Below are 12,837 nucleotides of genomic sequence, written 5' to 3' on the forward strand. Positions count from 1 at the left end.
ATTTTTGGGGGAAATTCGGGGATTTTGGGTGAAAATTTTGGAGTTTTGGGAAAAAATTGGGGATTTTGGGAGAAAAATTGGGAATTTTGGGAAAAAATTGGGGAGTTTGGGAGAAAATTTGGGGGTTTTGGGGGTAAAATGGGGGTTTTGGGGGGAAAAATGGGGATTTTGGGGGGATGAAAATAGATTTTTGGGGGAAATTCGGGGATTTTGGGAGAAAATATGGGAATTTTAAGTGAAAATTTGGCGATTTTGGGGGGGGGAAAATGGGGATTTTGGGGAGCAGAAAATGGATTTTTGGGGGAAATTTGGGGATTTCGGGAGAAAATTTGGGAATTTTGGGAAAAAATCTGGGGATTTTGGGAGAAAATTTGGGAAAAAATCTGGGGATTTTGGGAGAAAATTTGGGGGATTTTGGGAGAAATTGGGGGGGTTGGGAGGGTAAAAAATGGGGATTTTGGGGGAAAAATGGGGATTTTGGGGGGGATGAAAATGGATTTTTGGGGGAAATTTGGGGATTTTGGGGAAAAGTCTGGCGATTTTGGGAGAAAATTTGGGGATTTTGGGAGAAAATTTGGGGATTTTGGTGGAAATTTGAGAATTTTGGGGTTTTTTTCAGGATGATTTTGGGGGATTTTGGGGATTGTTTTTAGGGGTTTTTTGGGGGTGATTTTGGGGGATTTTGGGGTTTTTAGGGGATTTTGGGGGGGATTTTGGGGTCGTTTTTAGGGTTTTTTTTGGGGTGATTTTGAGGGATTTTCGGGGTGATTTTGGGGTCGTTTTTAGGGGTTTTTTGGGGTGATTTGGTGTTGATTTGGGGATGATTTTGGGGTGATTTTGGGGTGATTTTGGGGTTGTGTTTAGGGGATTTTTGGGTTTTTTTGGGATGATTTTGGGGTCATTTTTATGGGGTTTTTTGGGGTGATTTTAGGGGGGCCCTGGGGGTTTTTGGGGATTTTTGGGTCGATTTTCCCCGTTTTTGGGCCGTTTCCTCCCCATCTACACCGTGGTGTTCCCGGGGTGGTTTTTGGGGTTTTTCGGGTCGATTTTCTCCGTTTTTGGGCCGTTTCCTCCGCAGCTACGCCGTGCTGTTCCCGGGGGGGTTTTTGGGGCGGTTTTTGGGGTTTTTCGGGTCGATTTTCTCCGTTTTTGGGCCGTTTCCTCCCCAGCTCCGCCGTGCTGTTCCCGGGGGGGTTTTTGGGGTGGTTTTTGGGGATTTTTGGGTCGATTTTCCCCGTTTTTGGGCCGTTTCCTCCCCAGCTACGCCGTGGTGTTCCCGGGGCGGTTTTTGGGGTTTTTTGGGTCGATTTTCCCCGTTTTTGGGCCGTTTCCTCCCCATCTACACCGTGGTGATCCCGGGGGGGTTTTTGGGGCGGTTTTTGGGGTTTTTTGGGTCGATTTTCCCCGTTTTTGGGCCGTTTTCTCCGCAGCTACGACGTGGTGTTCCCGGGGGGGTTTTTGGGGTGGTTTTTGGGGTTTTTTGGGTCGATTTTCCCCGTTTTTGGGCCGTTTCCTCCGCAGCTACGACGTGGTGTTCGCGGGCGGGCCCCGGGAGCTGCTGGCCAAGTTCGAGGCGTCGGGCGCCGGGCTCCTCTTCGCCGCCGAGGGTTTCTGCTGGCCCCAGGAGGGGCTGGCGCCGCTCTACCCGCCCGGCCCGCCCGGGGGGAAACCCTTCCTCAACTCCGGGGGTACGGGGGGGATTGGGGGGTCCTGGGGGGGTTTGGGGGGATTTGGGGGGTCCTGGGGGGGATTTGGGGGGGGTTGGGGGGGTTTGGGGGGGATTTGAGGGGGTTTGGGGGGTCCTGGGGGGGGTTTGGGGGGATTTGGGGGGATTTGGGGGAGTTTGGGGCGGATTTGGGGGGATCTGAGGGGATTTGGGGGGACTTGGGGGGGTTTGGGGGGTCCTGGGGGGGGTTTGGGGGGATTTGGGGGAGTTTGGGGGGGATTTGGGGGAGTTTGGGGGAGTTTGGGGGGGATTTGGGGGCAGTTTAGGGGGATTTGGGGGAGTTTGGGGGGATTTGGGGGAGTTTGGGGGGATTTGGGGGGTCCTGGGGGGGTTTGGGGGGCACTGGGGGGGGTTTGGGGGGATTTGAGGGGGTTTGGGGGGGATTTGGGGGGGGTTGGGGGGATTTGTGGGGTTTTGGGGGGTCCTTGGGGGTTTTTGGGTGGGTTTGGGGGAATTGAGGGGGGATTTGGGGGCGTTTGGGGGGGAGTTTGGGGGAGTTGAGGGGGATTTGGGGGGGATTTGGGGGAGTTCGGGGGCATTTGGGGGGGATTTGGGGGAGTTTGCGGTGATTTGGGGGGTCCTGGGGGGGTTTGGGGGGGACTGGAGGGATTTCAGGGGTCCTGGGGGAATTTTGGGGAGGGTTTTGGGGGTCCTGGGGAAATTTTGGGGATGTTTGGGGGCAATTCTCAAGAATTTTGGGGTTTCTGGGGATATTTTAGGGGTAATTTTGCCCATTTTGGGTTTTTTAGGCATCGTGGGGTAGATTTTTGGGGTTTTTCATGGGGATTTTGGGGTAATTTTGGGGGATTTTGGGGTTTTTAGGCATCGTGGGGTAGATTTTTGGGGTTTTTCATGGGGATTTTGGGGTAATTTGGGAGGATTTTGGGTTTTTTAGGCATCATGGGGTAGACTTTGGGGTTTTTCATGGGGATTTTGGGGTAATTTCAGGGGATTTTGGGGTTTTTCATGGGGATTTTGGGGTAATTTGGGGGGATTTTGGGGTTTTTCATGGGGATTTTGGGGTAATTTCGGGGGATTTTGGGGTTTTTCATGGGGATTTTGGGTGATTTCTGGGGATTTTGGGGTTTTTCATGGGGATTTTGGGGTAATTTCGGGGGATTTTGGGGTTTTTAGGCATCGTGGGGTAGATTTTTGGGGTTTTTCATGGGGATTTTGGGGTAATTTTGGGGGATTTTGGGGTTTTTCATGGGGATTTTGGGGTAATTTGGGAGGATTTTGGGTTTTTTAGGCATCGTGGGGTAGATTTTTGGGGCTTTTCATGGGGATTTTGGGGTAATTTCGGGGGATTTTGGGGTTTTTAGGCATCGTGGGCTACGCCCCGGTCCTGTGGGCTCTGGTGGAGCGTTGGCACTTCCGGGACGACGACGACGATCAATTATTTTATACCCAATTATACCTGAATCCCGAGCTCAGGGTGAGCCCAAAATCCCCCAAAATCACCCCAAAAATCAACCCCAAAATCACCCAAAATATCCCCAAAATATCCCCCCAAAATCACCCTGAAATCCCCCAAAATATCCCTGAAATAGCCAAAAATTTTAATTATTTTATACCCAATTATACCTGAATCCCGAGCTCAGGGTGAGCCCAAAATCCCCCAAAATCACCCCAAAAATATCCCCAAAATATCCCCCCAAAATCACCTCGAAATCCCCTAAAATATCCCTGAAATAGAAAAAAATATAAATTATTTTATACCAAATTATACCTGAATTCCGAGCTCAGCGTGAGCCCAAAATCCCCCAAAATCCCCCCAAAAAATCACCAAAAATTACCAAAAAAATCTGCCAAAATCCCCCAAAATATCTCCAAAATCACCCAAAAAATCAATTTTTTTATACCCAATTATACCTGAATTTTTCCCCCAAAATTTCCTTTTCCACCCCAAAATCTCCTTTTTTGCCCCCAAAATCCCCCCAAAATTCTTTTTCCCCAAAAATCTTTTCCCCGCCCAAAAGAATTCCTTTTTTTGCTCCAAAATCTCCTTTTTTCCTCTAAAATTCACTTTTCTCCCCCAAAATTTCCTTTTTTCCCCCAAATGCCCTCAAAATTCCCTTTTTTGCCAAAATCTCCTTTTTTTTCCCCAAATCCCCCCAAAAATCCCTTTTTACTCCCAAAATCTCCTTTCCCCGCAAAAAAATTCCCTTTTTTCCCCCAAAAAATCTTTTTTTTTTCCCAAATCCCCCCAAAAATCCCTTTTTCTTCCCCAAAATCTCCTTTTTTTCCCCCAAATCCCCCAAAGATTCCCTTTTTTCCCCAAAATTTTCTTTTTTCCCCCCCAAAAAATCTCTTTTCCCCTCAAAATCTCCTTTTTTCCCCACATCCCCCCAAAAATCCCCTTTTCCCCAAAATCTCCTTTTTTCCCCAAAAAATCTCCTTTTTTCCCCCAAAATCGCCTTTTTTCCCCAAATCCCCCAAAAATCTCTAATTTCTCCCCAAAATCTCCTTTCTTCCCCCAAAATCTCCTTTTTTCCCCCAAAAGTCTCCTTTTTTGCCCAAAACCCCCAAAAATCCCTTTTTTTCCCCAAAATTCTCTTTTTCCCCCCCAAAAAAATCTCCTTTCCCCCCAAAATCTCTTTTTTTCCCCCCAAAATCCCTTTATCCCCCCAAAATCTCCTTTTTTCTTCCCCAAATGCCCCCAAAATCCCTTTTTTTCCCCAAAAATTCCCTTTTTTGCCCAAAATTCTCTTTTTTCGCCCCAAAATCCGGGCAGGAGCGGCTGGGGCTGGCCCTGGACCATCACTCCCGAATCTTCCAGAACCTCAACGGGGCCCTGCGTGAGCGGGGGAAATTTGGGGAAATTTGGGGGAATTTGGGAATTTTGGGGAAATTTGGGAATTTTGGGGAATTTTGGGGAATTTTGGGGAATTTGGGGGATTTTGGGAGGGATTTAGAGGAGTTTGGGGGGATTTTGGGGAAAATTTGGGGAATTTCGGGGGGTCCTGGGAGTGTCCAGGGGGATTTTGGGGGGAATTTGGGGGATTTTGGGGGGTTTGGGGGAATTTTGGGGAATTTGGGGGTCCTGGGGGGATTTTGGGGAGATTTTGGGGAATTTGGGAGGGATTTAGAGGAGTTTGGGGGGATTTTGGGGGAATTTTGGGGGGTCCTGAGGGGATTTTGGGGAATTTTGGGAGTTCCTGGGGGAAAATTGGGAAGATTTTGGGGAATTTTGGGCGGAATTTGGGGGATTTTTGGGGGGTCCTGAAAGGATTTGGGGGGATTTGGGGGCATTTTGGGGTCCCTGGTGGGATTTTTGGGGTTCCCAGTCCAATTTTTGGGGTCCCTGGTGGGATTTTTGGGGGGTCCCAGGCCGATTTTTGGGTTCCCAAACCGATTTTGGGGGGTCCTTGGGCTGATTTTGGGTTCCTAGGGGGGATTTTTGGGGGTCCCTGGTGGGATTTTGGGGGTCCCTGGCTGATTTTGGAGGTCCCAAACCCATTTTTGGGGGGTCCCAAACCGATTTTTTGGGTTCCCAAACCGATTTTTGGGGTCCGTGTTGGAATTTTGGGGTTCCCAAACGGATTTTTGGGGGTCCCTGGTGGGATTTTTAGGGTCCCAAACCGAATTTTTGGGGGTCCCGGGGGGATTTTTGGGGTCCCCAAACGGATTTTTGGGGTCCCAAATGGAATTTTGGGGGTCTCTGTTGGAATTTTGGGGTCCCAAATGGAATTTTGGGGGTCTCTGCTGGGATTTTGGGGGTCCCAAACGGATTTTGGGGTCTCTGGTGGGATTTTTGGGTTCCCAGTCCAATTTTTGGGGGTCCCGGGGGGATTTTTGGGTCCCCAAACCGATTTTTGGGGTCCCAAATGGAATTTTGGGGTCCCAGAGAGATTTTCAGGGTTCCCAGTCTGATTTTAGGGTCTCAAACTGATTTTTGGGGGTCCCGGGGGGATTTTTGGGTCCCCAAACGGATTTTTGGGGTCCCAAACCGATTTTGGGGGTTCCCAGGCTGATTTTGGGGTCCCTGGTGGGATTTTGGGTCCCCAAACCGATTTTTGGGTTCCCAAACGGAATTTTGGGGTCCCAAACGGAATTTTGGGGGTCTCTGCTGGGATTTTTGGGTTCCCAAAATGGATTTTGGGGTCCCAAATGGATTTTTGGGGTCCCAAATGGAATTTTGGGGTCCCAGAGGAACTCTCGATTCGCTTCGAGCCGGGCGGGAACCGAGTGAGGAACGAAGTGAGCGGCAGCTGGCCCGTGGTGATCCACGGAAATGGGCCCACAAAGGTACCAAAAATCCCAAAATTCACCCCAAAAATATCCCAAAAATATCCCAAAAATATCCCAAAATCCCGGCCCGTGGTGATCCACGGGAACGGGCCCACAAAGGTACCAAAATTCCCAAAATTCACCCCAAAAATATCCCAAAAATATCCCAAAAATATCCCAAAAATATCCCAAAAATATCCCAAAAATATCCCAAAATCCCGGCCCGTGGTGATCCACGGGAATGGGCCCACAAAGGTACCAAAAATCCCAAAATTCACCCCAAAAATATCCCAAAAATATCCCAAAAATATCCCAAAAATATCCCAAAATCCCGGCCCGTGGTGATCCACGGGAACGGGCCCACAAAGGTACCAAAAATCCCAAAATTCACCCCAAAAATATCCCAAAAATATCCCAAAAATATCCCAAAATCCCGGCCCGTGGTGATCCACGGAAACGGGCCCACAAAGGTACCAAAAATCCCAAAATTCACCCCAAAAATATCCCAAAAATCCCCAAAACTGTCCCAAAATGTCCCAAAAACTCCCAAAAACTCCCCCAAACTGTCCCCAGACGTCCCAAAAATGCCCCCAAATGTCCCAAATTATCCAAAAATGTCCCCAAAAATCCCAAAATTGTCCCCAAAATGCCTCCACGTGTCCCCAAATCTCCCAAAATTGTCCAGAAATGTCCCCAAACCTCCGACAAATCTCCTCAAAATGTCCCAAAATTGTCCCCAAATCTCCCCAAAAATCCCCAAATTGTCCCCAAATCTCCCCAAAATTGTCCCCAAATCTCCCCAAAAATCCCCAACATGTCCCGAAATTGTCCCCAAATCTCCCTAAATGTCCCAAAAACTCCCCCAAACCATCCCCAAACGTCCCAAAAATGCCCCCAAATGTCCCAAATTATCCAAAAATGTCCCCAAAAATCCCAAAAATTCTCCCCAAATGTCCCAAAAACCTCCCAAAATTCTCCCCAAAATTGTCCCCAGATCTCCCCAAATCATCCCCAAACCTCCCAAAATTGTCCCCAAACGTCCCCAAAACTCCCCCAAACTATCCCCAAGAATCCCAAAAAATCCCAAAAAATCCCCAAAATGCCCAAAAATGCCCAAATTGTCCCAAAATCGCGTCCGCCGGCAGGTGGCGCTCAACTCTCTGGCCAATTACGTTCCCCGGGGCTGGAGCCCCGCGGGCTGCGGGGACTGCGAGAGCGACCTCCGACCGCTGGGGGGCGCCGCGGTGATTTGGGGGGATTTGGGGGGATTTTGGGGGATTTGGGGGGATTTTGGGGGATTTTGGGGGGTCCTGGGGGGATTTTGTTGGGATTTTGGGGGGATTTGGGGGGGATTTGGGGGGATTTGGGGTTTTTGGGGTGACTGCGAGAGCGACCTCAGACCGCTGGGGGGCGCCGCGGTGATTTTGGGAGATTTTGGGGGGATTTGGGGAGATTTGGGGGGATTGGGGGGGATTTGGGGGGTCCTGGGGGGATTTGGGAGGATTTTGGGGGGATTTGGGGAGATTTTGGGGGGATTTTGGGGGGTCCTGGGGGGATTTGGGAGGGATATGGGGGGATTTTGGGGGGATTTGGGAGGATTTTGGGGGGATTTTGGGGAGTCCTGCGGGGATTTGGGAGGGATATGGGGGGATTTGGGAGGATTTGGGGGGTTCGGGGGAGAATTTGGGGGGATTTGGGAGGATTTTGGGGGGATTAGGAGGGATTTGGGGTTTTTGGGGGGACTGCGAGAGCGACCTCCGACCGCTGGGGGGCGCCGCGGTGATTTGGGGGGGATTTGGGGGGATTTTGGGGGATTTTGGGGGGTCCTGGGGGGATTTTGTTGGGATTTTGGGGGGATTTGGGTAGAATTTGGGGGGATTTGGGGTTTTTGGGGTGACTGCGAGAGCGACCTCAGACCGCTGGGGGGCGCCGCGGTGATTTGGGGGGATTTTGGGGAGGATTTGGGGGGATTTGGGGGGTCCTGGGGGGATTTGGGGGGATTTAGGAGGATTTTGGGGGGATTTGGGGGGATTTGGGAGGATTTTGGGGGGATTTTGGGGAGTCCTGGGGGGATTTGGGAGGGATGTGGGGGGATTTGGGAGGATTTTGGGGGGATTTTGGGGGGTCCTGGGGGGATTTTGTTGGGATTTTGGGGGGATTTAGGAGGATTTTGGGGGGATTTGGGGGGATTTGGGAGGATTTTGGGGAGTCCTGGGGGGATTTGGGAGGGATATGGGGGGATTTGGGAGGATTTGGGGGGTCCGGGGGAGAATTTGGGGGGATTTGGGAGGATTTTGGGGGTTTTTGGGGGGATTTGGGGTTTTTGGGGTGACTGCGAGAGCGACCTCAGACCGCTGGGGGGCGCCGCGGTGATTTTGGGAGATTTTGGGGGATTTTGGAGGGTCCTGGGGGGATTTGGGAGGGATTTGGGGGGATTTGGGGAGATTTTGGGGGGATTTGGGGAGATTTTGGGGATCCTGGAGGGGTTTTGGGGAGAGTTTTTGGGGGATCCTAGGGGAATTTGGGGGGGATTTTGGGGAGGTTTTGGGGGGGTTTTGGGTTTTTTTGGGGTGATTTTTGGGGATTTTGGGGTGATTTTGGGGGGGGGTTTGGGTGATTTTTGGGGATTTTGGGTGGTTTTTGGGGTTTTTTGGGTGGGTTCTGGCTGTTCTGGGGTTTTTTGGGGTTTTTTTAGGGTGATTTTTGGGGATTTAGGGTGATTTTTGGGGTTTTTGGGGGGGTTTTGGGTGGGTTCTAGCTGTTCTGGATGTTTTAGGGTTTTTTTGGGTGGGTTCTGGCTGGTTTGGGTGATTTTTGGGGGTTTTGGGTGGTTTTTGGGGTTTTTTGGGTGGGTTCTGGCTGGTTTGGGTGATTTTTGGGGGTTTTTGGGTGATTTTGGGTTTTTTGGGTGGGTTCTGGCTGTTCTGGGTGTTTTTGAGGTATTTGGGGTGTTTTTGGGGGGTTTTAGGGTGATTTTTTGGGGATTTTGGGGTGATTTTGGGGGTTTTTGGGTGGTTTTTGGGGGTTTTTGGGTGGGTTCTGGCTGTTCTGGGTGTTTTTGGGGATTTCGGGGTGATTTTGGGGGGTTTTTGGGTGATTTTTGGGGATTTTGGGTGATTTTTGTGGATTTTGGGTGATTTTTGGGGATTTTGGGGTGTTTTTTGGGGATTTTGGGGTGATTTTTGTGGATTTTGGGTGATTTTTGGGGATTTTGGGGTGTTTTTTGGGGATTTTGGGGTGATTTTTGTGGATTTTGGGTGATTTTTGGGGATTTTGGGGTGTTTTTTGGGGGTTTTTGGGTGATTTTTGGGTTTTTTGGGGTGATTTTTGGGGTTTTTGGGCCCCCAGCCCGAGGCCCTGCCCTGGGTGCTCGTCGGGGTTTTCGTGGCCGAGCCGACGCCGTTCCTGCCCCAGTTCCTGCGGCGCCTGCGGGGGCTGCGCTACCCCCGGGAGAGGCTGGGGCTGTTCCTGCACAACGCCGTGAGTCAAACAGCCCAAAAACAGCCCCAAAATATCCCTGAAATATCCCAAAATCACCCCAAAAATATCCCTGAAATATCCCAAAATCACCCCAAAAATATCCCTGAAATATCCCAAAATCACCCCAAAAATATCCCTGAAATATCCCAAAATCACCCCAAAAATATCCCTGAAATATCCCAAAATCACCCCAAAAATATCCCTGAAATATCCCCGAAACCAGCCCAAAAATATCCCAAAATCACCCCAAAAATATCCCTGAAATATCACAACAATATCCCCAAAATATCCCAAAAATATCCCCGAAATATCCCCAAAAACACCCCAAAAATATCCCTGGAATATCCAAAAAATATCCCAAAATCACCCCAAAAATATCCCTGAAATATCCTCAAAATTTCCCCAAAAACACCCCAAATCCCCCCAAAAACACCCCAAAATCCCCCCAAAAACACCCCAAAATCCCCCCAAAAACACCCCAAAACCCCCAAAAGCACCCCAAAACCCCCAAAAACACCCCAAATCCCCCCAAAAACACCCCAAATCCCCCCAAAAACACCCCAAAATCCCCCCAAAAACACCCCAAATCCCCCCAAAAACACCCCAACCCCCCCAAAAACACCCCAACCCCCCCAAAAACACCCCAAAAACACCCCAAATCCCCCAAACCCCCCAAACCCCCCAGAACCCCCAGCCCCCCCCCCCCACCATCCCCTGATGGTCCCGCCCGCTCTGGCCCCGCCCCCAGGTCCCAGGCCACGCCCCCCAGCTCGAGGCCGCCTGGCCGCGGCTGCGGCGCCATTTTAGCTCCGCCCACCGCCAGGGGGCGGGGCTGAGCACGGCGGCGGCGCGGGACCTCGGCATGTACGGGGGCGGGGCCAAGGAAAAGGGGCGGGGCCACGGGAGAGGGGCGGGGCTAAGTGATAGGGGCGGGGTTTAGGGGAAATGGGCGGGGCTTATGGGAGAGGGGCGGGGCCACGGAGAGGGGCGGGGCTAAGGGAGAGGGCGGGGCTAAGTGATAGGGGCGGGGTTTAGGGGAAATGGGCGGGGCTTATGGGAGAGGGGCGGGGCCACGGAGAGGGGCGGGGCTAAGGGAGAGGGCGGGGCTAAGGGAAATAGGCATGGTTAATGGAAGAGGGGCGGGGCTACGGGAGAGGGCGGGGCTTAGGGGAAGGGGCGGGGTCACGGGAAAGGGGCGGGGCTTGGGGGAAAGGGGCGGGGCTTAGGGAAATAGGCATGGTTAATGGGAGAGGGCGGGGCTACGGGAGAGGGCGGGGCTTAGAGGAAAAGGGCGGGGCTAAGGGAGAGGGGCGGGGCTTGGGGAAAGGGGCGGGGCTTAGGGAAATAGGCATGGTTAATGGGAGAGGGCGGGGCTTAGAGGAAAGGGGCGGGGCTTAGAGGAAAGGGGCGGGGCTTAGGGAGAGGGGCGGGGCTTAGGGAGAGGGGCGGGGCTTGGGGAGAGGGGCGGGGCTTAGGGAAATAGGCATGGTTAATGTGAGAGGGCGGGGCTACGGGAGAGGGCGGGGCTTAGGGGAAGGGGCGGGGTCACGGGAAAGGGGCGGGACTTAGGAGGAGGGGCGGGGCTAAGGGAGAGGGGCGGGGCTTAGGGAGAGGGGCGGGGCTCAGGGAGAGGGGCGGGGCTTATGGAGAGGGGCGGGGCTAAGGGAGAGGGGCGGGGCTTGGGGAGAAGGGCAGGGCTTATGGAGAGAGGCGGGGGTTATGGAGAGGGGCGGGGCCAAGGGCAAGGGGCGGGGCTACGAGAAAAGGGGCGGGGCTAAGAGATGGGAGGAGCTACGGAAAATGGGTGGGGTTATGGGGAATGGGCGGGGCTAAGGGGAAAGGGGCGGGGCTTAGGAAGAGGGGCGGGGCTAAGGGAGGGGCGGGGCTTAGGGAGAGGGGCGGGGCTTAGAGGGGCGGGGATAAGGGAAAAGGGGCGGGGATAAGGGAGAAAAGTGGGGCTTAGGGAGAGGGGCGGGGCTAAGTGGGAGAGGGGCGTGGCTAATTGAAAAGGGGCGGGGCTAAGGTAGATTGGCGGGGTTAACGGAGGGGGCGGGGCTAAGGGAAATGGGCGGGGCTATGGGAGGGGTGGGATTAAAGAGGGGGCGGGGCTAAGGGAGAGGGAGGGACAAAGAGGGGAGGGGCAATGGGGAGGGGGCGGGGCAATGGGAGGGGGAGGTGGGGTGGGGTGGCCAGAGATGCTTTTTGGGGTTCCCTGACCCATTTTGGGTTCCCTGATCCATTTTCGGGGTCCCTGACCCACTTTGGGTTCCCTGACCCATTTCTGGGGTTCCTGACCCGTTTTTGGGTTCCCTGACCCATTTTTGGGGTCCCTAGCCCGTTTTTGGGGTCCCTGACCCGTTTTTGGGTTCCCTGACCCGTTTTTGGGGTCCCTGACCCGTTTTTGGGTTCCCTGACCCGTTTTTGGGGTCCCTGACCCGTTTTTGGGTTCCCTGACCCGTTTTTGGGGTCCCTGACCCGTTTTTGGGGTCCCTGGTGCTGATTTTCGGGGTCCAGGTCGCTGTGCCGGCGGGACCCGCGCTGCGATCGGTACCTGAGCCTGGACAGCGACGTCACCCTGAGGGACCCCGGGGTGCTGCGGGCGCTGCTGGAGCAGAACCGGTGCTGACCCCTGACCCCTGACCCCTGAGTGACCCCTGAGTGACCCTGAGTGACCCCGAGTGACTCTGAGTGACCCCTGAGTGACCAATGAGTGACCACTGAGTGACCCTGAGTGACCCTGAGTGACCACTGAGTGACCACTGAGTGACCAATGAGTGACCCTGAGTGACCCTGAGTGACCCTGAGTGACCACTGAGTGACCCTGAGTGACCACTGAGTGACCAATGAGTGACCACTGAGTGACCCTGAGTGACCCTGAGTGACCACTGAGTGACCACTGAGTGACCACTGAGTGACCACTGAGTGACCACTGAGTGACCACTGAGTGACCCTGAGTGACCACTGAGTGACCCTGAGTGACCACTGAGTGACCCTGAGTGACCCTGAGTGACCACTGAGTGACCCTGAGTGACCCTGAGTGACCACTGAGTGACCACTGAGTGACCCTGAGTGACCCTGAGTGACCCTGAGTGACCCTGAGTGACCACTGAGTGACCCTGAGTGACCCTGAGTGACCCCTGAGTGACCCCGAGTGACCCCTGGCTGACCCCTGGCTGACCCCTGACCCCTGACCCCAGGCAGGTCCTGGCCCCCCTCCTGAGCCGCCCCGGCCGCCTCTGGTCCAACTTTTGGGGCGCCCTGAGCCCCGACGGCTTCTACGCCCGGAGCCCCGACTACCTGGGCATCCTGCGGGGCGAGCGCAGGTACGGCACAGCTGGGCACAGCTGGGCACAGCTGGGATACACCTGGGCACAGCTGGGCACAGCTGGGATACACCTGGG

At 53.4% G+C, this 12,837-nt stretch overlaps 2 protein-coding genes across 2 annotated transcripts in view; one reads left to right on the top strand and one right to left on the bottom strand.

Moving 5' to 3' along the window:
* Positions 1-12,837, top strand: part of PLOD3 (procollagen-lysine,2-oxoglutarate 5-dioxygenase 3) — a 30,743-nt gene that overhangs the window by 6,783 nt on the left and 11,123 nt on the right. Inside the window, exons 6-14 of the mRNA XM_085564082.1 lie at positions 1,522-1,688; positions 3,049-3,161; positions 4,461-4,524; positions 5,877-5,974; positions 7,102-7,200; positions 9,305-9,436; positions 10,185-10,300; positions 11,951-12,055; positions 12,634-12,759. Coding sequence (XP_085420208.1) covers positions 1,522-1,688; positions 3,049-3,161; positions 4,461-4,524; positions 5,877-5,974; positions 7,102-7,200; positions 9,305-9,436; positions 10,185-10,300; positions 11,951-12,055; positions 12,634-12,759 — 1,020 coding nt within the window. The remainder of the gene's footprint in view (positions 1-1,521; positions 1,689-3,048; positions 3,162-4,460; positions 4,525-5,876; positions 5,975-7,101; positions 7,201-9,304; positions 9,437-10,184; positions 10,301-11,950; positions 12,056-12,633; positions 12,760-12,837) is intronic.
* AURKB (aurora kinase B) overlaps positions 1-12,837 on the bottom strand; it is a 61,970-nt gene that overhangs the window by 4,602 nt on the left and 44,531 nt on the right. The window lies entirely within an intron of this gene.

Source organism: Lonchura striata, chromosome 32, assembly GCF_050655825.1.
Source record: "Lonchura striata isolate lonStrDom1 chromosome 32, ASM5065582v1, whole genome shotgun sequence".
Classification (NCBI taxonomy): Eukaryota; Metazoa; Chordata; class Aves; order Passeriformes; family Estrildidae; genus Lonchura; species Lonchura striata.